Source organism: Chroicocephalus ridibundus, chromosome 6, assembly GCF_963924245.1.
Source record: "Chroicocephalus ridibundus chromosome 6, bChrRid1.1, whole genome shotgun sequence".
Lineage (NCBI taxonomy): Eukaryota > Metazoa > Chordata > Aves > Charadriiformes > Laridae > Chroicocephalus > Chroicocephalus ridibundus.
The window spans coordinates 23,420,626-23,442,437 of NC_086289.1; the positions used below are offsets into that span (position 1 = coordinate 23,420,626).

Consider the following 21,812-nt stretch of genomic DNA (forward strand, 5'->3'; position numbering starts at 1 on the left):
TATTCAGAAAGGGAGCCATTCAGAAGGATCTTGACAGGTTGGAGGAAGGAACTGACAGGAACCTCATGAAATTCAGTAAAGGAAAACAAAGTCTTGCACCCGGGACAGAGCACAGTCAGTGCAGCAGTACTGCCTGGGCACTGAATGGCTGAGGAGCAACATCACAGAAAGCTGGTAGAGAAGCTGGGCGCAAGCCAGACTCTTTGCAAAAGCAAACAGAGAAAGGGCAATAGGCAAAAGATGAAGAAAGGGAAATTCTGACTGGATACAAGGAAAAAAAAAAATTACAATGAGTGGTTAAGCACTGGAACAGGAACAGGCAAGCTCAGAGAAGTCATGGAATTTCTGTCCTTGAATGTTTTCAAAACTCAGCTGCACAAAACCACAAGCAGCTTGATCTAACTTTGAAGTTAGCCCTGCTTTAAACAGGAGGATGGAGTAAAAGTCCAAAGGTTCCTTCCAGCATAAATTATTTTTTATTTTTCTTATCTTGCTTCTTAACTCACCTGCTCACATATTAAGGTCTTTCAAAATGTACATGAGTCCTTGACACTACAGTTGTCAGATTCAGAATCATAAACAAGTAGATGCACTGATCCATGCCTAAACCGATAGCTTCCGCTCCACTAAATCCTCATGTTCTTTATCACAGTTATCCAAGCTCCACCAACTTTGAATAAACCATGTTCTGGACATTTAATCTTGTGAAGGTAAAGATCAAACTGCAATATCTGCAGTATTAAAAAAAAAAAAAAAAAGAGAAGTTCTCTTCCCTGTAAAAATCTCAACTCACCAGAGTGAGGTTGTGGAAATATAATGTACCATCTGAATGAAAGGTAACGGGTCAGAGGTGGCACCACAGCTGGTACAAACACACTAAAGAGAAAGAAAACATAATACATGGACAAGATTAAACAGGTATTTCCACAGCAACACTTCTGCTTATATCTTTTTTACCATGGCAATGCATGCCTTAGAAATGAAAATCTGAAACTTGAGAACTGGTGCTTTGTATAAAGCATGTATCATTACCTCACCTGTTCAAACAAAGTCATAGCAAACTTCTGATGGGAAACACAGTGTGGTGCAGTGCAAATATCTTCCTTTGTCTCATCTGCAATGTGGAAGTGAATTCGCATTAAGAGGTTTTCCTAGCCAAAGAGAAAAGAAAAAGCAATAAAAGCATTACATCATTTCAAATGTAGACAAAAGTTAAAATATAGATCACAAAAGCTCGTCATACGCAATGTTATAAGCATTATTTACAGAGACAGAAGCCTCCCGCAAATTTTTGAAAGTTGCTTAGTAAACAAAGAAGTCGGCATTTCTTTGATATAAAAGAAAATGACTACCATTTCTGATTTGAAATGTTATGTCAAGTAATCATCTATTTTAACTTTACAAGAACAGCTAAAGATTCTGTCACTGATTATTCTCAAGTATCAATGGATGTGACCAAACATAAGCGGGATAGCAGCTCTGCAGTTTTAAAATCACTGGGTTGCCACTAACTTCTCCTCATCAACACAAAGTAACCCAAATAAATTTCTATATTCCACAAGGGCTTTGAAATATGGCAAATCAGCTACAAAAGGGGAGAACTAATAAACAGAGAGGTAGACCAAATTCTGCATGAAACAAAAGCACTGAACACTTTCTAGGTATTATTTCACACAACTCCATCTCTTTTCAAGTTCCCAGGAGTTCTTGTCCTAAGACTTCCTCTCCTCCCACGGTTGCCAGCATTAAGCTGGGAGTGCCAGAAGTCTACTGACACCTCTTCCAGCACCACCCTTCTATCACTATGAGATGCCTGGATGGTTTATAGGCCTGCAATAAGCAGGTCAAGACTGATTATTAGGCAAAATAGCTCTGACCCCGTACCATTTCCCTTGAACTTTAGAATCTAAGCTCTTCTGCCATTTACATTAAATCTCTGCCCTCAGGGCTGAAAAGGTTAACTAAGTGAAAAGCTATGGAATTATCTTTGCCTTAAAGCTTAACCTCAAAAGGAACTTGTACCCATTTTAACTGTCCTTGTGCCCCTATGGTTAACCTAACAAGCCTGCTTGTGGGGACTCCCACAATAGTATTAGATGGGCCATTTAGATTAGCTTTCTCAAGGAAGAAACTAAATCAAAAGTTCCCGTGTTCTACACCCTACAGAACTCTGTTCAAGTGCTGGACTGCATACAAAGATTTGACATAACTGTGCTCACAGGGGCTCCTGTGTGGGCCAATGTAATTTATTTCACTTTGAGGCTTTATTGATATGATCTACTTCCATTTTAAGAAAGCTTATTAAACTATACTATTTTGCTATATTAGTATTCTACAAACACATACTTTGGGTTATCATAAGCCCCTTACCAGTCCACTTAGTTTAGGAGAAGAACCACAATAGGTATATGCATTTACCCTATTTCTGTGATCTCTTACAGTGCAAGTCTACAATTAGGTAGGTATAGGAAATCAAAGATTTAACATATAGGAAGGACTCCACTCTGATAAGTGCTTTACCTAAGAGAAGTTTTACCTTGCAGTAGTAAATCCAGTATGTTTGTAATTTGGTTAAGAATTAACATCTTTGTTAACAACCAAGTAGGATACAAACACACTTGGGCCACCCTACAGACACCATCATTTCCAAAGAGGGCAGCAGCCAACAAGTCAGCAAGACAAAAATACCTCCTTGTTAAATTAAAGAAATTTAGGAGACTGAAGAAGGAAAAGAAGGAAATGTGGATAAGAATAAAATCTTAACATAATGGATGCTGAGAAAGAGTTTGAGTATAACAATAAAGCAGGTGGGTAAACCTAGGGATACAAGATTCATGTAAAAGCCATCTCCCAAACACACTGGTGAGATAACCAGATTTTAAAAAAAAAAAATAAAATTGTCAGATGGATTACAAATACAGCAACAGAAATATCTGGAGATGATCCGTTTTACTGTTGCTTACCTCACTTACAAACATAGACAGCTGCGTTGGGTTGTGTTTGGTTTACTTATGTGCTTTTACTTTCCTTTAACTAGAGTTTGTGAAAACAATTTCAGAATAACTAGCAAACAAAATGTCCTTTCACTCTTTTGAGGTGATCCTTAAAATCCTAAAAAGAATCCTGGATCATTCTTGCAGTGCAATTTTTTTTCATAATTCATATTCAAGAAACACTTGAGATTGCAAGAATTACATATGCAAAAGTAACTGTGAAAATGGATAACATTGATGTTTCCATTTCAAAATTATTAGTGATGACCCTCAAACCAAATACTGGTTCCCCAATGGATCACTTCAAGATCAGGGATCTCTCTGTGGGCTTTTTGAGGCCACACATGCAAGGTCTCTTGGAATCTGGGGAGAAATGAAAAACAAACAAACAACAAGATTGTGTAGTGGGGGTTCCCATCTATGCCTGTCAAACCATCTTTCAGTTACACTCACAAAACATTCAGCAGCATCATCCATGATGCCCAGCTGGAAGCGTTGCTCATCCTGAAATGTCTTTGCAAGAGCAGTGCGCAGGGCATCAGAAGGCAGTACCTTCTCACTGCTACATTGAAACTGGTTGAAGATACTCTAGCAAGAAAACAAAAAGATAGTTAAGTTACTGTATTTTCAAAACATTGCTCAAGGTATCTGAAAAAAACCAACAAACCTTTAACTCACTTTGACCAAACAACACACAGATATTTGTATTGTACAGGGACCGCATCAGAAAATCCTAAAAGTTCCTCCTTTGAAATCATATCCACCTTTGTGTATTCCTTCCTTTCCTTTCACACATACAAGGGAGGGTGGGGAGCTTATGGGTAAGTTTCCTTCAGTGTCAATCCCCCTCGGATCTTACTGCAAATTTGATTCCTGAAGCAAATACAATGGACACCAAAACCTCCACACTACTTCTTCCTATTTCTCCCTCTCCAGTTCACTTTTTCACTCCCACCTTGGTAGCTTTCCTCTTATATGTGCCACCTTCTTTCCTCTTTCAAACAACTCTTTCTGAACATCTTAGCCCTTAAACAGCCACAATCTGCTGCCTGCACCCTAAGGAATTTACCTTCCAGGAATTCTAAGAAGTACGTAAGAATTAGATTATTTTGGGGTTAGCATGCAGGAGGGAAAAGGCACAACATGAGCAGCAGTTCCTATGTATGGACATAAACCCGCATTTTCATAACTGTAACTCACAGGTCGTCTGGGTAATCATTTGCAAGGACAAGTACTTCTACAAAGAGGCATTATTGTTGAAAGTGTGGGTTATATGCACGAAAGTTCAGTATATATTCCCAACTGACTAAAAACCTGCTTTTATTTTGTGTGTGTGTGTGTGTGTGTGTATATGCAAGATATCCAAAAGATCTTCTGAACAGTTACTTAACTTTCATTGTGCCCTCCTACAAAAACAGGATCACAATTCTGTATGCAAGATCCTCAGTTTAAGTAGAAACTTCTAGCCCTTATTTTCATACAAGACCATTCTGTCTTCATCACCACTCCGCTCTACTTTCTACCTCCATCCGCATCAATCTCAAAATTCTGCTTGTCCTTTCCTGTAAAACTTTCCTCACAATTTCCCTAAAGATTGCAGAAAGCTCCATTCTTACTGGAAGAGAAAAAAAGGATTATCTTCAATCTTGCACCACTTGGCTTTTCTGCCTTCTGAATTTAGTCAAACAAGGAGAAAGCCAGCTTCAAACTAGTTTGCCAGTTTGGTTTTCTTTCAAATCTATAGCAAGAATCTGTAGTGACGTTGATTTATGTATTACTTTCTCCCTTTATCACAGAAAGCTTCTCCCCACTATACTCAGGATCTACGTTAATTGGAAATAAAAAAGCTGAATCTCTCTCTCCTTTAACTATTCATGTTTGCTTCTTATTAGGAAGCAAGCAGGTAAACTGGGAGAAGGTTTGCCAAACTGTACAATCTCGGCTGCTTTGAAGAAGCTGAAAGAGTGCAGAAGACAGCTGTCACTGCACAGCTGGCAAACCAACCTCCATGCCCCTGCCTTTTCTGGCCATAGGAACAGTACAATTTATAGTGTTGACATATTATTTAATACAGATGTTAAAGACCCATCTCTCTTTATGGCTATTTTTATTTTGGTAGTCCTTATGGTGCTCATTCATGGGTAAAGGCCCACTGTGCTGAATCCCATAGCTCTTCCAATATTGCCTTTATTAGGGTATCAATGAACTATGAGGAAAGAGAAGGCTGTGAGGCAGTAAGTCTCACACTTCGTGAATTACAGACAATACCTCTCCTCAGTTACCTTCTACATATACATATATAAAAATTGAAAGAATGACAAAGTCTCTGTACTTAACAACCTTGATTCCCATTTCTGTCACTCTGATAACAGAGCAAGTTTCACGTTTCATTAGTAAATTTTCTCATTTCACTGGACCTCAGAAAAAATAAAAAGGCAATAAATCGTAATTCCATCCTGCTTCGGCACTTTATATTAAATAATTTAAGAGCACTCAAAAATATTCACAACTGTGCTTTAGAAATGTGTGTATTCTGGTTATCATCAATCTCACGTCATAGATCTGGAAGTTGAGGCACTCGCATAATGACTGGCAGGCAACCTCACTGCAGGGAACTGATGGACAGGACGTGATTTACTTCAATGACAGCTCTGAAATGGCTCTGCACTCTTGGTGGGGAGGAGAGAATCAATGCAGGCTCCAAACTAGGTAAAAGCAGAAGCAAGCAAGCAATCCAAACCTCGTATTTTAAATTTCCATCTTTAAAAAAGAGTATGCTTTACTTTTACTCATAACATACCTACTAGTTAACATAAAGAGATCCAGTAAGGAAAAAGGTGATCCTGACGATTATAAGCAACTGTTTTTCCACAAGATCCTGCATTTTAATTTTTTTTGCATCACAAAATAATTAGAGCCTTCACAATTAAAACCAAAAAAACCTTTCATTAAACAGCAGAAAACCGAAATTTGTTACCACAACCACAGAAGTAATTAATTAATATCAAAGAATTCTGTGAAGAATTCTAGTATGTAAAAGTCAAGGATTAAAATATCCCAATATTATATAGAAGAATGATTTCTAAAATTTGTAGTGACATAGTACACAACGGTACAGTCTTATTTACATTATGAGGAAAAATCTTATCATGTCATTGCACAGTGCAGTTTAGAGCACACTGGAACACAGCGCCTACAGGAAGTCCCAAAAGCATCTCAAATGCGGTCAAAAGTACTTTGAACACAGGGGGTTTTGGTTTTCACTGAGTTTTGGTCAGGGTTTTTGAGGTGGGGGTTAGGGTGTTTTTTTCTGGGGGGGAGGTGGGGTTGTTTCCCTTTTTCCTTATTTTCAAGATAGGTTCTTTGCTCGCCTTCAGAACAGGTCTTTCTTGTCCCTCAGCCTCAGATGGACAGGTGTGGCATTTCCTGCAGTTTCACCACTTTAAGTTATCTAAGTCAGATCTCTCTCCTTCATTGCAGGTCCTGCCCTTGAGTGATACTGTTAATCACTAACGTATTTGTTCTATATACAGGTCCAGGCGCAGACCAGGAAAGCCCTGCTGATTCTGCCCCAGGAAGTTTTCATGACACCTTTTCTACAAGTGCTTCTGGAACTTAATGAGAACTTTACATATGAAACATTTAAACTTTGTTGTTCTCTTTCAAAAACTTCTTTACCTGAATTTGAAGATAGTGAAAATCCCATTAGAGTATGCACCACACTGACAATCTCTCTGAATGAGCACATTCCAACACAAAGGAGTGTTTCCCTAACAGCAGCAACAATATGAAAAGACACTGCTAAAAGCTTCATGAACAAGGTAAGTCTCTCCTATCTTACCAGTTTTCAGTAATTAAAATCAAGGATGCAGAACAAAAAAAAACAAACCACCAAAACACAACATATATTAGCTCAACATAAAACCTGAGCAATTACTAATATTGAATTAGCAGCAGTACTTTGAATTCTACACTGATGACCTATTCTTGGCATGTCAGTAAGTCTTACAAGCCAAGACAGAGAACAGCATGAGCAAGGGATTTTTCAGACATGAAGTATGCCTTCTGGTTACACTGCATTCCTGAGGTCTATATGAAAAGGAAGCCCATCTTCTTCCATACCCCCTTCCCTACAGATCTTCAAAGGTCTGGAAAGAGTGGCAGAGACAGCAGAATCAGGAAGCACAAACATTCTTTAAGAGGAATAAATGGCCAAAGTCCCCCCAGTTGCAGCTAGTACTTCCCCAAGTACTAAGTCAAGATCAACTACAATTACATAGTTGATCTTTCACCAGCTGGCTCTCAGGGGCATCCAAATGTGGAAATTCCTTAACCATCCCAGGCAATCTACTGTAGGGCCTCACTTGGCTTATTACCATTCAGAAGGTTTTTTTCCTAGTTTTGTAACTGGAAGCTTTGTGTCCTTTCTACTACAGCTCTGGGCTTTTGACATACAAAAGGCTTGCGGAGTCAGTGGTCTCCCAAAATAATCTCCTCCAGTCTGGGAAGTGTGGGCAATCAACATAACTTTCTAAAGCTTCAAAAGAAAACAACCTAAGGTTTCAGACCAGGAATCTTTATCATACAACTATTCAAGTTAAAAGCTGGCTTTCTATTTCAGAATGCTAAAATTCACGTCCATGATCATAAATAGAGTTGTTCTTCAATTGGTTAGAGAATAAAGATAGTAAGTATTTTTTGAAGTAATTCATGGGATTGACATTTTAGAGTTCTTTTAAGCTTTAAAGATTTGGAAAACTGAAATATCTGTGAATCTGCTCCAAATTATCAGTGTTTGGAATCCATTTTCTCCCTAGGAAAAAAGTACTCAATTTATTTGGGGTAAACTGACATCTGCAATGTGTGTCTAACCACACCGATGAAACAAACCCCAGACTTGATATACAGGCACATATGATTTTTTAATCAAGCATGTAGAAGCAGGCTGGCATAAGAATAAATTGATGGCTGAAGACAAGAGGCAACAGTTACTTAATGAGATCAGTGTCCACGCACTGTAAATTCAAGTTCTGTCCTTGGCAGCTTTCTGAGAACTATTTATTCTCTTCCAGCATTGTGCAGAAGTTCCTTCTGGATGGGGATATTGCTGCAGCTCTAGTGGCATGGTATTTATTTCAAAGAACAAAACAATGTTCCCCCCAAATGCTTTAGTATTCCCCACATGAACAGTTTCTGCCTTTTAGCAAAAGTTGCTAATATTAACATGGCCAATCCTCATCCTTCTCTCACCGCCCTTCATATCAATATTATTCTTGCTGTCACTCACTTCTGACAGTATTTTTTATTATTTTTTTTTAAAACTTTCTCTCCATTTCAATAGCATACCTTCTTTCTGCATTCCATTCGAGGGATTTCTTTTTCTTGTCTACAGTACATAACCTCTCATCCAAAACACCACCCTCTTCTGATGCAGCCTCTAACTCAGTACAACAACCTGTTTCAATAAAAATTCTGGCTGCTAAAATCACTTCTCTCATGCAACTGCATCAGCCTCCACCCACAGTGTTTCTACTAGCTCACTTTCTTCCCCACATTTCCTCATTTTATATTCACCTTCAAGTGTGCAAATGATCCTGGCTCTATTTGGTTTTGTGTCTTTGGATCTCTTTCCAAACCTCCAAGTCCGATAACAATCAACCCAGACTTCCATTACTCCTTTCTTTTACAATCTCTCTTCCGTTTTTACTCACGCTGCACCCCAAAGGTCCCTAATATGGACTATACAGTCAGGCATCCTGGTTACTACCAAAATCAAATAAAAAAATATACTTTCTGTGAGCTTTGTTTAGGAGGGCGTCAGGAAAAGAAATCCAAATCAAAGAGCGTCCACATCAACTAGGTGACAATTTATTAACTGCTTGATCAAGATCAAAAGAGGCAGTCATTATTTGGAAGCTTCAATAACGAGTTTATTAACTCAGGAACAAGTTTATTTGTCAGGCAGTTAACCGCAAGTGCCCATTGAAAAAAAAAGTTTAAACAACGAAAGTAATTATTTTCTATAGTTTTACTACTGTTTTACCCTAAAATACTATCCTGATTTGGAAAAAAAGCACAAAATAAGAGAAATCTTTGCAACCAATTTATTACTGTCTCAACCATATAATGAACTTTTCATAACAACTCCCTCCATCTCAATCAAGTAGCTAATCAGAACCACAAAACTACAGACATTCCACTTCTTTAAAGCCTTCTAACACCCTATTGTTCTCAGTTTTCACCTTTGAAAACAACATAATTTCTACACAGAAAATCCACGTTCTTCCTGCTTTTGTTGCACATGACTGAATTAGAAAAGAGACCAGCCATACTGGAATTTATCAATCAATAGAGCATTCTTCTTTGCAAACGACAAAAAACACTCTGTCCTATATCCTGGCACTATGGAGCTCCCAGTACAATCCCTGGAAGGAGAACAAACTCTCTGTGGCATGCTCAGTACAGTGGACGGATTTCCCCCTTCCTGCCCTCTTCCAGCTGTGGTAAACAAACACCAAAGCAAAGTCATGCTCTAGAAAAAGGAAAATAAAACACAACACAGTAGACTTCAACATTAATAATAAATCAAAAAGCTGTTCCAGTGTTAGGGCAGGCAAACTACATAGCGGTAAGGACAGCTTGTGTATTGAAAAAAAACACTTAAATAATGCCACATCTTAAGGAACTGTGTTTGGGATTCCAGCACAGTCTGCAGCTCACCCTTGTCTTTTTATAGCTGTTGATGCAAGGTTCCTTCAAAATAACCAATGAACTTATGTCTGGAGTGATTTCAAGGTTCGTTTTGTAGCCACATAAACATTGCCAGGTAGCACTGCAAGTTTTAAAATCACTTCAATAATCTGCACAATGGATGTCTTCAATGTGGTATAAAAATAAAACATGATGTTATGTCAAGTATGACATCACTGTCCTGTGATTCCTCATTTTATAAAAAAAAATTTAAAATTACAAATCACATTTATAGAGCTAGCTGAGCATTTACAGTAAATACTGTGTATGACATCAGAATCCCTAGAAACAGTTGCAGCAAGCCAAGAAAGCGTGGAAAAAATATAACTTCTTTGCTGTTATTCAAAGACTAAATTTAGCTTAGTGAAGACTATCTTCCTCTAAAGTCCATGGGAAGAGAATGTCACCTTTAGAGCAATGGTTCAAAGCAGGGGAAGAGTGTGAACCCTCCCTGCACCAACACAGGAGGTATCTGGTAACCTGTGAAGAGAACCTTCACAGAGTTGGTAACCTGTGAAGAGAACCTTCAGGAGTGGAGGGGGGACACAATGTAGACTCTTCCCCCCACTGCTCCTTTCCCAGGCCAGGCTGGATTCTGAACATGCCAGCACGCTTTGGAGAAGCACAAGCATGTCCTGCCTCCTCCTTGCTTAGTCTGGACAGGTATTTCGGGTAGATCCACCTGGCAGCATGCAAGGCTAATTACCTCTCCCCAGACCCTAATGGGAGATTTTCGAATGGTATAGAGCTCCAAATTCTTGGGTTCCCACTGGATCCAGCCATATCTTCTCCCCCATCTTAGCAAAGCCTAAGGCAAGATTCAAGAGAAAGAGGATGTCAAAGACCTGGAGGCCAAGCTTGGCATTACCCTGGCAGGACAACAGTTAAAGGCTTCCAGAGCAGATGGGAGGGCTGGGGCAAGGGAAGATGAGCAAGAAAGGGAAGGGATGATCCTGCTGCACTTGGACACGAAACATGCTCTTGGTGATGCTTGCAGTATTAGGTGAATATTAAGCCCATTATCCCATACAAGTTTACGCATAGCATGTGCCAGCCAGCCAGACTCTTACAGGAGGAAAAGAAAAAGAGCAGTTTGAGAACACTGATCCAGAGGGCAACAGAGACCAAGCAAATACCTTTAACAGCCTTTTTTTCACCCCCTCTACTGCCTGAAGTTTCTGAAGATGAATGTGATCATCTCCACGGTTTGGGGCTACCCCTTTTGCATGCCTTTATCACTTAGTATCCATAAGTTTTCAGTTGCATGCAAGCAAAACAGCCTTTTTTTCTGGTGTTTGGGTTTTTTTGGGGTATGAGGGGAGGTCTGCATCCCCAATTTCACTTAGCATTACGTGACACCGTTTACTACTCACCTTTACAATATTATTTGACCTGGTAACAATATAAAAATGGGGGGAAATTTTCAAATATTTATGTACACACATCAACATTCTACACAAGTGAATCAAGGTGGAAACTTGTCACAATATCACCCAGAGAAAAAAATAAAATTGTGAGATGCTTTACAAATATAATGGAACCAGGAGTAAAACAGTTCTCTTGTATAGTTTTACAATAAATGTCTGTAAACTTCCTGAAGGTTCTGGAATAGGCTTGGGTAGAACACACTGAGATTTCCCATGAAGTACAGACTGTAGATAAAGAACACACTAACATTTTGGTTTGGATTAAAGCCAGTTGGAATTCACTTATTTACTTTGGTTACTTTGGTATTGGTTACTGCTCATATTCAGAAATACTTGTCCAGATAACTCTTTACTTGTTTATGCATTTCTTCAGAGTTTTTTATTGCACATTGAGTTTTGTGAGCTATAGGAATTCTGCACACAACCAGATGCAAGTTTTCTGAAATGTTCCAAAGTACTTGAGGATTTGGTGCAACATTGATAGCTTTGTTGGAAACTAAGGGTTGTAACACCTTCTGGCTAAGCATGGCATTGGTAAGAACTTCAGATAGGAAGCAAACAAAAACTAAATCCTTGCAGATATCTGGGAGCAGGAAGAGAGAGCAGCAATTTTTTCAAAGGCTGCTTAATTTAAAAAAATAAGCATATAGCTGCAGGCGTCTTTGTCCAGAGTTTCGGTTCCCAAAGGTCCATCCTCTCCTTTTTCCTATAACATCTCCCCCCCCTTTTTCAGTACTCTCATTCAGAAAAAGACTTAACTGTTACCTTTATACTAAAACCTCTCAACTCTGCCACAGCCTCCAGTCTACTTTCATTCAAATGGCAGAACCTGCCTGATCTCCTGGTATTTCCTTGCCATATCTTGCTGTTAGGTTAAACCCCAGAACAGCAAGAGCTTACATTCCCGATAATTTCCTAAATCCTTTTCTTTCTATACTCATCTCGGCTACCAAAAAATGCCAACAATCACTTGGCAATACTCGAGGGAATGATCAAAGAATTAGCTTCAAATTATTTATCCCGCTGAATTTAGTGAACTCAAACCAGATCCTGCCTAAGTCTTGCCGCTTCCCTGTAAGGAAGGGGATACATTTAATACTCCATCTTTTCTTTGTCTGGATAGCTGTATTTCTCACTTCAGATGTGCTGTCTTGCTCCTAACTCACTGTTATATCCTCTTCTGATGATATGTTGTAAATATCATCCTGTCTCATCATTTGAACAAGTATGTCCTGAGACAAATTGCCCTTCAGAAAGAAATAACTTATCTTCTTTCACGCCTTAATAGCCTCCTCTTTGCTGTTCTTTTGCAAGAGAAAACCCCTCAACAACAGTCCAAAAAACTCACTAGATAACTCATTTAAAGCCTGTCTCTACCAGAGCACCTGTAAAGTCACTTAAAAGTAGTAAGACAGCTATTATGCTACAAGTACTGCCTGTGAATTTCAGATGATCTTAATTTAAACCTTGCACTCTCTATTTTGCCATATTTGTAAGACATGCTGTCTGTCCTTTTCATTACTGCACACAGAATTCATGACACAATAAATTCTCCCACAATGAATTTAAATATTTAGTTGGATTTTACAACCCATTTGTGATCAAAGGAAATGTCTCAGTCCCAATCTCAGAAAAAAATTCACTGCTCAGGAAAATTAAAGCTGGTATTTTCATCGTGTTTGCACCACGACCAGTTCTCCCCCAAGGTTAGAGGGAGCCGTGGATTTGAAGTAGCAAAACTTAGAAAGGAGGGCACAAAAACCAGAAGTGCTAAAAATCAATGGGTAGAGACAAATGGATGTGTAGGATTGCACAATTTACTCAAGTACATAACCATACTCAGAATCAGAGCTAGCATCTAGATCTTACTGTCCAGGCAGCATCTGTGACAGTCAGCTATTGTATCTGTATCTATAAACAGAATTGATGTTTTTTTAAAACAGAGGCCGCAAAGAGCTGAGCCATGTAATGCAGACATCAATATCTACAGTAGAAAATACCTTTTAGTCTTACATAATCAACCGTTTTGAGCAGAAAGGCTTAAAGCTAAATGGCCTTCTCCATGCTCATGCTGACATTTAAAGTAGCTCTGAAGGAAAGTTGACTTCTGAAGATCATTCTAACTGTATACAGTATGATATTTACACACCAAATGATAAATTAGAAAAAACAAACTGATGTTTTACTGGCTGAACTAATCTTTTAAACAACATGGAGGCTCACAATGATCCACACTCCCTTGATAAGAGTCTTTGCATCTGAAACTTTGCTATAGTATTTTCACAATTTATTGGCTTGTACATATTTTAAAAGCAGTACTATGAGTGTCTTGGGCCAGATTTACCTTTGCTCTTACAAATTTACAGATGCAAGTTTGATTACACATATTAATCAAATATTGGAAATATTTCTGTTCCATTTTTTAAAAAATTGGTTTTAATTTATTTCCAACTTTTACCTTAAGAGCACAGAAGATGCAAGAATCACCCATACATTTGTGCGTTGTGATTTGCCGGAAACTGCGTCGAAAAATATCCAGGTGCCAGAGAACCTGAAACACAAAACCAGGCACAGCTAATTTTATGAATATGTAAAATAAAGTGCTGCATAAAACTCTGACTAAAGTCGCACATGCTAAATGATCCCAGAAGTACACTAATGTCAGTGAATATCACTTTTAAAATGGGATGCCTCTTATCTAACTGCAAGGTGACACTTTCATCTTTCTTCCTCGGCTGTAGCATTCACATACATTAATTTACAGTAGGACATCCCTCTGAATTTCTCACCGTGTGCTTTTAGATTAAAAAAGCTTTCTTCTTTGCCTGTGTGATAGTGCCAGCTTAAACAGCACTTGCCCTGACTGCTTGCCCAAGCTGCCACCACGGCCAGCCATTGTGCACCAGGAGGCTGGCCAGAGCTGCCAATGACACCCCACTGACTGCTGGGGCCAAAACTCACCCATCCTTCCACCTCCTAGCCAGCCTCCTTGTTCTGAGCAGAAAGCCCAAACGCTGGAAAAATGGAGCACCAACAGCATACACATTAAGAAGTTATTGCAAGTCAAAACAATAAATTACTAAAAGCTGTTATGCCCAATATTATCATTAGTAAGTGTATTTACATGCCATGATTACCAGCAGATTTTTAACCCTAACTTGTGTGGGCAGTTATACTTTTCTCTCAGGACAGGTATGGTGGTAAGACCAGGTCTGTTACCAGGTATGGTCACAGCATATAAAAGCAAGTAAGCTTTTACATGTTCTGTTAGCAACAGTGAGAGACAACATTTGCTGTAACAGCACCAAGTTTTATTCTTAAGTTTTACCACTAAATCTGTGCAATCTTGGACAACTATCTAAATTCATATCTGTAAAATAGCAACAATACCAATCTCCAAGGTGTCTCACAATCTGCTTTTTATATATAAATGTGGTTGGTTCTGCCTATTTCATTTTCAACTAATAATAACTGGACCTTCTTGTAAGCCTCAGAGCCACCAGCCTTTCAGGAGGCAGAAACTCACACTGAAAGAAGCCCTGACCTCAATCACGTCCTGCCAGGTTCCAGACAGAGCAGCAAGGTCCAGGCTGGCATCTGAGTGGCTAAATGCTTTGTTAGCATACACAGAGGGACCACACTTCTTATTTCTGATTAATCTGTTCAGAGCAACTGGCTAGAAAAAAAATATAGCACTGTGAAAAACATTGTGCTGGTTTCAAGGAGTGCTCCCAGCTGAAACAACTTGTTAACGAAACCATTGCACACAAATATTACCCAAAATTATATTTAAAATCACCTTTACTGAATATGTAAAATCTGTAAAGTTTCCCAAAACTTCAGAATTTTCATGGCTATGTTTATAGCCAAACTCTCCCTATACTTAAGGGTCTGGGAGGCAACATAAGCCTTGGAACCATCTGATTACACACAACATTCCTGAAGAACTACCGCAGACTTCACAGGACAAAAAAAATAATACGTTTAGGAACGAGTCCAATTTTTCAATGTAATTGCCTTTGGAGTTTATCTTGAATGTTTATAGAAATACTAAATAGTAAGGAGCAACAAACATTCAAGAGTCTCTCAGACTAACACTGAATGTTAAAAAATGAAGATAAAAAACTCCAGAAGTATGTATTTTATGAAATTATTACCATCTTGTTGTTTGGTTTTTTTAAATTCAGCTTTGACTGTAAATATTTTTTGGTATCCTACCTCTCTTGAGCTTTAGAAGAAAACAGTTTATGTAGAAGACTAAAGGCCAGGTCGTAGGCTTTCACCTTCCTGTATGGCATGCAGCTGATGTTAGGCTCTACTTAATTCTGACCAAGGTTCAGTAACTCAATATTAGGAGGCAGCCAGTGATTACACCTTACAATTTAACAGGAGCAATTAATACAGTACATCACTGGAAACCCCACTTTTCTTATAGTAAGTTCCTTTTGTACCCAAGTCCTGTATTTCACGGCATATTAAGCCTATTGAGGATCACTGGTGTTTCTATTTGCGTTATTTGCATCACGGCGTTATCCTGAAGCATGAAGTTAGTAGATAACTTAATCATGCCTATGGGAAAAAAAAACCCACCCAGCAAAAACAGGGACACAGTCTGTGCTACACAGACAAGTCATACAAAGGGAAGGAAAGGGTGGAGAAAGAGTTTTAAACCGCAGCCAGAAGGACTAAATCTCAAATGTCAGACATTCAAAACATCTAAATGGTGACAATACCAGTATAGCAGCCATATCACTCCACTGAATTTTTGACACAGGAAAGGGTTTTTTTTTCTAAATCAAAAAGGTAGAGACTCAATCATCTAAACTAAGCTACAAATTAACAGTTAGAAAGAAAATGGACTACATGAAAAGGATCTTACATAGGTATTATTAACCCTTGAACCTGACTGGTTCAACAAAAAAGTTAAATTTACTTTTAAGGAGCACACATACTGCAAATTATGCCACATTCTGTTATTTTAAAAGAAATTCTCTACATATATTTTCATATTTGGTTGACATATTTTTGGTTTACACAAAAAAATGATTCAAGTACACTAAGCGACAACTACGCGAATGCTGTTGATTTCACCAGGAAAACCTGAAAATTAAGAAGAGTTGTTCTTTAGCTCAACTACTCTACATTTCCAAACATAGCTTTATTCTATTTGGGCCCACAAACAATCAAGTAGTGAAGCCTGGCTATATATGTTGCACAGTCAAGCCTAAAAAATACTGCAATAGACTGAGGACAAAAACAGAAACATTTTTTTATTATGCGCTCTTACCTGTAGTGCACTATTCAGGAAGCAACTGTTCTGTCCTGGTTCATTGCTGAGACCTTTACTAGGTGCTATTGAGGTTGTATTTCGTGGAGTAAACATGCCCTGTACATTCCCCCGACCCACAGAAAAGTAATTTCTTTTCCAAGACATCTTCTTTTTTCAGCTGTAGAATATGCAGGTTTAGGCTGACAGAGTATTTGTCTTGATCAGACCCTTCCTTTCTTTCACCAACATTCAAAACAGGAACAACATCCAATCTTCTTTAAATTATAGTTTAAATGGAATTTATCTTTTCATAGGACACAAGCAGTTTGCTTCTTTCAAATCCAGCCCAGGATGCTATTCTTCATTTGATGTTTATGTATGCAAAAACCTCTTTTACAAGCAGCCACATACAAAGTTTGCAAAGAGAAGGAATCCATGGTCATGCAAGTTCATCTGTTATGCCGCTTCTCCCTCTTCCAAACAGGCAGTGACTTCAGGGAACAAATGGCAAATTAAGGAGGTCCCAGAATCAAGAGGAGAAAAACAACAGCTGCCTCCCACACCTCAAAAACCCCAGCTTCTCTAATCCTTTTATAATCCTCCTGCAGAAGATGGGAAAAATCCAATTAGTAAGGGAGCAGAGAAACCAAAACCAAAATAAAACCTTGGCAGCTCCCTTTCAGTTACATCTGTCTTGGGTGACGAAAGACACATCATCCTCACAGGGGAAAAAGAAGTAATTCCAGGACTTGAGAACGAAGAGCTTTAAAGCAGTAAGAAGTCTCCAATACAGTTCTTCTAATTCTGCATGCGATCTTTAGAAGTTTCTTCTCCTGATCCTGCTTTTGCAATCGGAATGCCCGGCCGTGCCAGAAAGCTTGAGAGAGAAAAATAATCAAAGGCTTGCGTCATTTAATTACTCTCTTGGTCTTGTGGTGTTCTGCCAAGACCAGTGTTGCCTCACCTCCCACAATACACTGAATCTTCTGAGACAAAGCAAAAAATATAAACCTTCCTCCACCCAAAAAATAAAATAACATGTAGAAGAACAGAGAATTCCAAGAAAAGTATGTAAGAGCAAGAGGGCTGGAGTATGTTGGAAGCATTAAAGAAGAAAGTTAGATTAAAAAAATAAAACACAACATTCATGTGAACTCCATGGCAGTTTTCATACATAACCTGTAGAATCTTGAAGTGTTAAATTTCTTTAAGATATCTTAGTAATTCAAACAGTAGTAAGAGGATTTGTGATTCTGTGAATACATGCTAGCACCTCGTCCGCCCTAGAACTGGGATTTTGCACTGCATTTGGAAGGTTGAAAAGACAAAGGCACAAGGCTCTCCCCTGACTCAGCAGCTACAGCTCTTTCCAGAACAACAATCCCCAAATTTTCTTAATCAGAAACTATGTGTATTTCTATAAAAAGTTACTTTAATTTATGTACACGGGATATACAATCTCTTCCAAAAGACATTGATGCTTCTGAAGAAGCCGGAAGAATCATTCAATAGAAACTGCTCTTCCCATCACAAGTTCACTTTTGCCCTGATCTCACAGGAAACACGAAAAAGAATTTGATCTAAGAAATTCCTAGAAACAGGAACTACAAGATTCATGGCAAAATGTTTTTTAAAGTTCTCGCAAGTGTAGCCCACCTATATTTACTTTACAGACAACTGCATATTTTCCAGAGACATCCCCAATGACATTTAGGGTTATCCCATTTTTTTTATACACATAGTAACAACTGAATGTAGGTATTAGGGCTGTTAGAAGCAAGATGACTATTCCACGTGTTCTGAAGTAGTAATTGCAGCATGAAGTCACTATGAAATAGACACATAAGAGAGATGTTTGTGCATCAGCAAAAATTAACTAAGAGAATAATTCCTTCCAAAGATATCCTGGGTATCTGTGAAGGCACGTTGTTCACCTTCCACACAATTATAAATTCTTCATCAAAACACAGAAAGAACTTCCTGAACATCTGCAAATGTGTGACAGCAGCCTAACCCTTTCCCTTCTAGTAATATTTTGTTTGTACTTCTACTAAACTCATTCTACAAATATTAACGAAGTCTCAGCATTGCTGTAAGGCAGGCAAATATCTGTATACAGGTGAATACTCTTCTTGGTTGCCAGTGTGCCATGCAAAATTTTCAGCTGTGTTTGCAAGCCTGCAGACACAGACCATTACCATGCCCGTCGTGCAAGATTCCTGAGCGCTGAACGTATACAGGATTCATTTCAAAGCAATTTCGGCCTCATCCTCCTTTCTTTGCTCAATCCCTTAATGAACCATTAGCCAACTATACTGTGTGAGGTCATTCGGTTTCAAGCAACAATTTAAGGATCTCTGTAAACCACCATGACTTGCAATAGGTGCAAGTGGCTGAGCCTGTGCCGCAGAGAGGGAGCCGAACACTGGGTGGAATAAGCTGAGGCCAGCAGGCTCTCTGCTAACTCACAAAAACCCCTGAGCCAAGCACTCTGCCTTCTCCTTCCCACAGCACCTATGAAAAGATGGAAAAATACAATCCAAAACATGCACAAGACGCACAGCAGTGAGCAGCACCTATTCAGTGGGCTTTAAGCTCCAAACAAGATTCTGCTCTCAAAATGGGCTCTAGAACTTTAAGTACTTTTTGAGCCAAGCTGTCCCAGTTATGACAAAGTGAATACATTTTTCCTATTGATTTTATTGTCCTGGAACCAGAACCAGATTACAGGCTTTCTAGTTCACCTGTCATTGCGGCAAAGCTACTGCAAGCTGGCCAGGACTCTCGCAGTCACTGTGCAAGCTTACTGCCTGCGCTGCCTTTGTGCAGGCTCAGCAGAACTGACTTCTTAATGCACATTCGCTATCATTGCTCACAGGAGAGAGTTGGGTTTGCTCCTTTGGCTATAGGGTCTTTGCAGAACTAAGAACAAGCAGAAAACACTTAGGCTGGTAACCACCTAGTTACGACAAAACCAGATCTCTGGAGACAAACAACAGCTTTGCACTTTGCCAACCTCTAAAAACTTACCAACATTATCTAATAGCTACAAGACGGAATCCCAATTAGTCTGAAATATATGTAAGACACTATTCGTATGGATTGTTTACAGATCCACTTAGCTTCTGCTCTACTACAAAAAGGGTAACAAAAAGCAAGCAGGCAAAAAAATTTTTGTAAAACCCAACCACCATTATTAAAATATCCTCATTTGTTTCTACTACCACTGACAAACCATCAGTAGAAAAAAGCTAAGTCTCCCATACTTTAGACACCCAACATACAATTGCTAAGAAAACAGCAGGGTTCTGTAAGGGAAGAGGAAGGCTATTGCTGCACAAGCCTGTCAGCAGATGTAGGTGTTCTCCAAGGATGCTACTTCTCCCAGACACTGTGTAAGCTTGTAAGCAATCCTAACCACAGAACTAAAGAAAAAACAAAATTTACATTCCAAAATGAAATCGTGATAACACTTTGACGATACATGCCGCGGGCTTCAGAGAATTATATAGTTAAGTGAGAAGAAAACATTTTCATACATTGTCTCTGATTAAAGAAGTTTTTGAGAAAGCCTGCTCCCCTATTAAGAACACATAAAAGCCAACAGCTTTTTAATAGTACAAGGAAAACCCCTACAACTGAATTGCCAATGGAGTTTCCCAGTCTACGGTAGCATTTTAATGTTAAGTGACAACAACTGCAGCTCCACTTAACTGTTGTATTTAAAAAAAAAAAAAAAAAAAAAAAAAAAAAAACACCAAAAAAGCAAACACACTTTTGTATGGAATCAATGGAAAAATGACCAAAAACCCACCAAAACCTCTCCAGGTGACAGATTCAAAAGCTGCAGCTATTGTATGTCCCAGTGGCATCTTGTCATGACTCTAGAAAACTGAGTCTGAAGTAAAGGTATTATCAGACTGGAGAAAACTATTCTTCTAGAAAAGAGACAGGATTCTCATTGCTGGAAATTGTACTAATACAGAAATATGACCAAAATAGGACGAGTGCCAGATTGAAAAGCATAAATAATGCTCTTGGTTCATTACTCAAAACATTATCTTCGAGACACAATGAACTGAGGCAGAAAGCCGAAAACCTTTTAAGGTACTTGAATTTTGCTTATCATATTAAGACGACTATTCATCGCAATAAAGTACTAAATTAATCTAGCCAGTGTGACTGAAAAAGTCAACTATACCCCTGAAAAGTTGTACAGCCTTATAATAATGTTATATAAATGTTATAATAATGAGTAAATAATATACATAAATATATATATAAAGAATTCTATAATAAAAATTAGATCTTCCCTTGAATTCATGCTGTTTAGCAACAGCTTTCTTTGGGAAGGAGGGAAGGCTCCCAGCCGCAGAGACAGGCTCAGCAGACAAAAAAGGGGCACAGGGCACCACTCCCATCGCAGCTCCAGCAATGCAACCCCAGAGCAAAGCTGGCCATGGTTCAGCATGTGCCTCTGGCCTGAAGAAACCTGATGTCTGTCCTCGGGACAGCAGAGCACAGCTCTCTACAAGACACGTACCACAAAAGAGTTCAAGACCCTGTTCATTCTCATATTCACTTGCTAAATCAATCACATAGAAACAGAACATCTCAAGCTGCATCCTTCGTTCTCTGGTGAGGTCATTTTATGGGGAAAATAAAATTGTAACATTCCTCTCTACTGGAGTCTCATGTCCCTCCAAATATTTTAGGCTATTGCTTGATGAACAATGAGGCATGTGGCTGAATTAAAACAACCCATTTAGGAAAGCAGATGCTTCCATTTAGCACTAGGTATGACTGAAACCACCAATTAAGTATTTATCAGTTAAATAAGAGCAGAATTCATTTCATTACTTCTATTTCTGAAGAAACTTTCAAAACACAGAATAAAGTAAATGCTTCAATGTGCGAACGCGTGGGCTTTTAGAAGAGAGACCCTTATCCCCAAGATCCTACCACCTTTTCTGGTAGTACGGAGTAGATTAGTGGTGTTGAGGGCAAATTGTCCTTTCACATGCCACAACACCTCTGAAAACCTAAACAAATGAGAAATGGCATTGAAATACCTTATTTAAATATTTTTCAGCACAAAAAAGAAGAAAGAATTGTCCAAGACAATGGATTTTGGTGAAAATTTTCACCCCAATGGCTCCCAGCAGGATCACACTTTCGGTGAGGAAGCACAGGCACGATCTCCTTGACTGATCTCCCATGGCTGTTCTCAGCGAGAAGGAAAAAATTTTCACAACTAGAGGCTTGAGAACATACTTTCTCCACGTAGCTAAAATGATGCTAGTATTTGCTAATTTCTGCTTGGATTAAATTATATTTAATTACAGAGCTATCAATATTAAGACCTTCATTTAC

The 21,812-nt window shown here is 38.7% G+C and overlaps 1 protein-coding gene across 6 annotated transcripts in view; it reads right to left on the bottom strand.

The window, feature by feature from the left end:
• USP54 (ubiquitin specific peptidase 54) overlaps positions 1–21,812 on the bottom strand; it is a 104,183-nt gene that overhangs the window by 36,701 nt on the left and 45,670 nt on the right. For 4 of the 6 annotated variants that reach the window (XM_063337487.1, XM_063337489.1, XM_063337486.1 and 1 more), the window contains exons 2-7: positions 16,458–17,316; positions 13,629–13,721; positions 10,450–10,551; positions 3,447–3,581; positions 1,038–1,151; positions 794–876 (exon numbers count right to left, since the gene is read on the bottom strand). In XM_063337487.1, coding sequence (XP_063193557.1) covers positions 794–876; positions 1,038–1,151; positions 3,447–3,581; positions 10,450–10,551; positions 13,629–13,721; positions 16,458–16,604 — 674 coding nt within the window. In that variant the 5' untranslated portion in view covers positions 16,605–17,316. The remainder of the gene's footprint in view (positions 1–793; positions 877–1,037; positions 1,152–3,446; positions 3,582–10,449; positions 10,552–13,628; positions 13,722–16,457; positions 17,317–21,812) is intronic. The other 2 variants (XM_063337490.1, XM_063337491.1) reach the window with 2 other exon arrangements.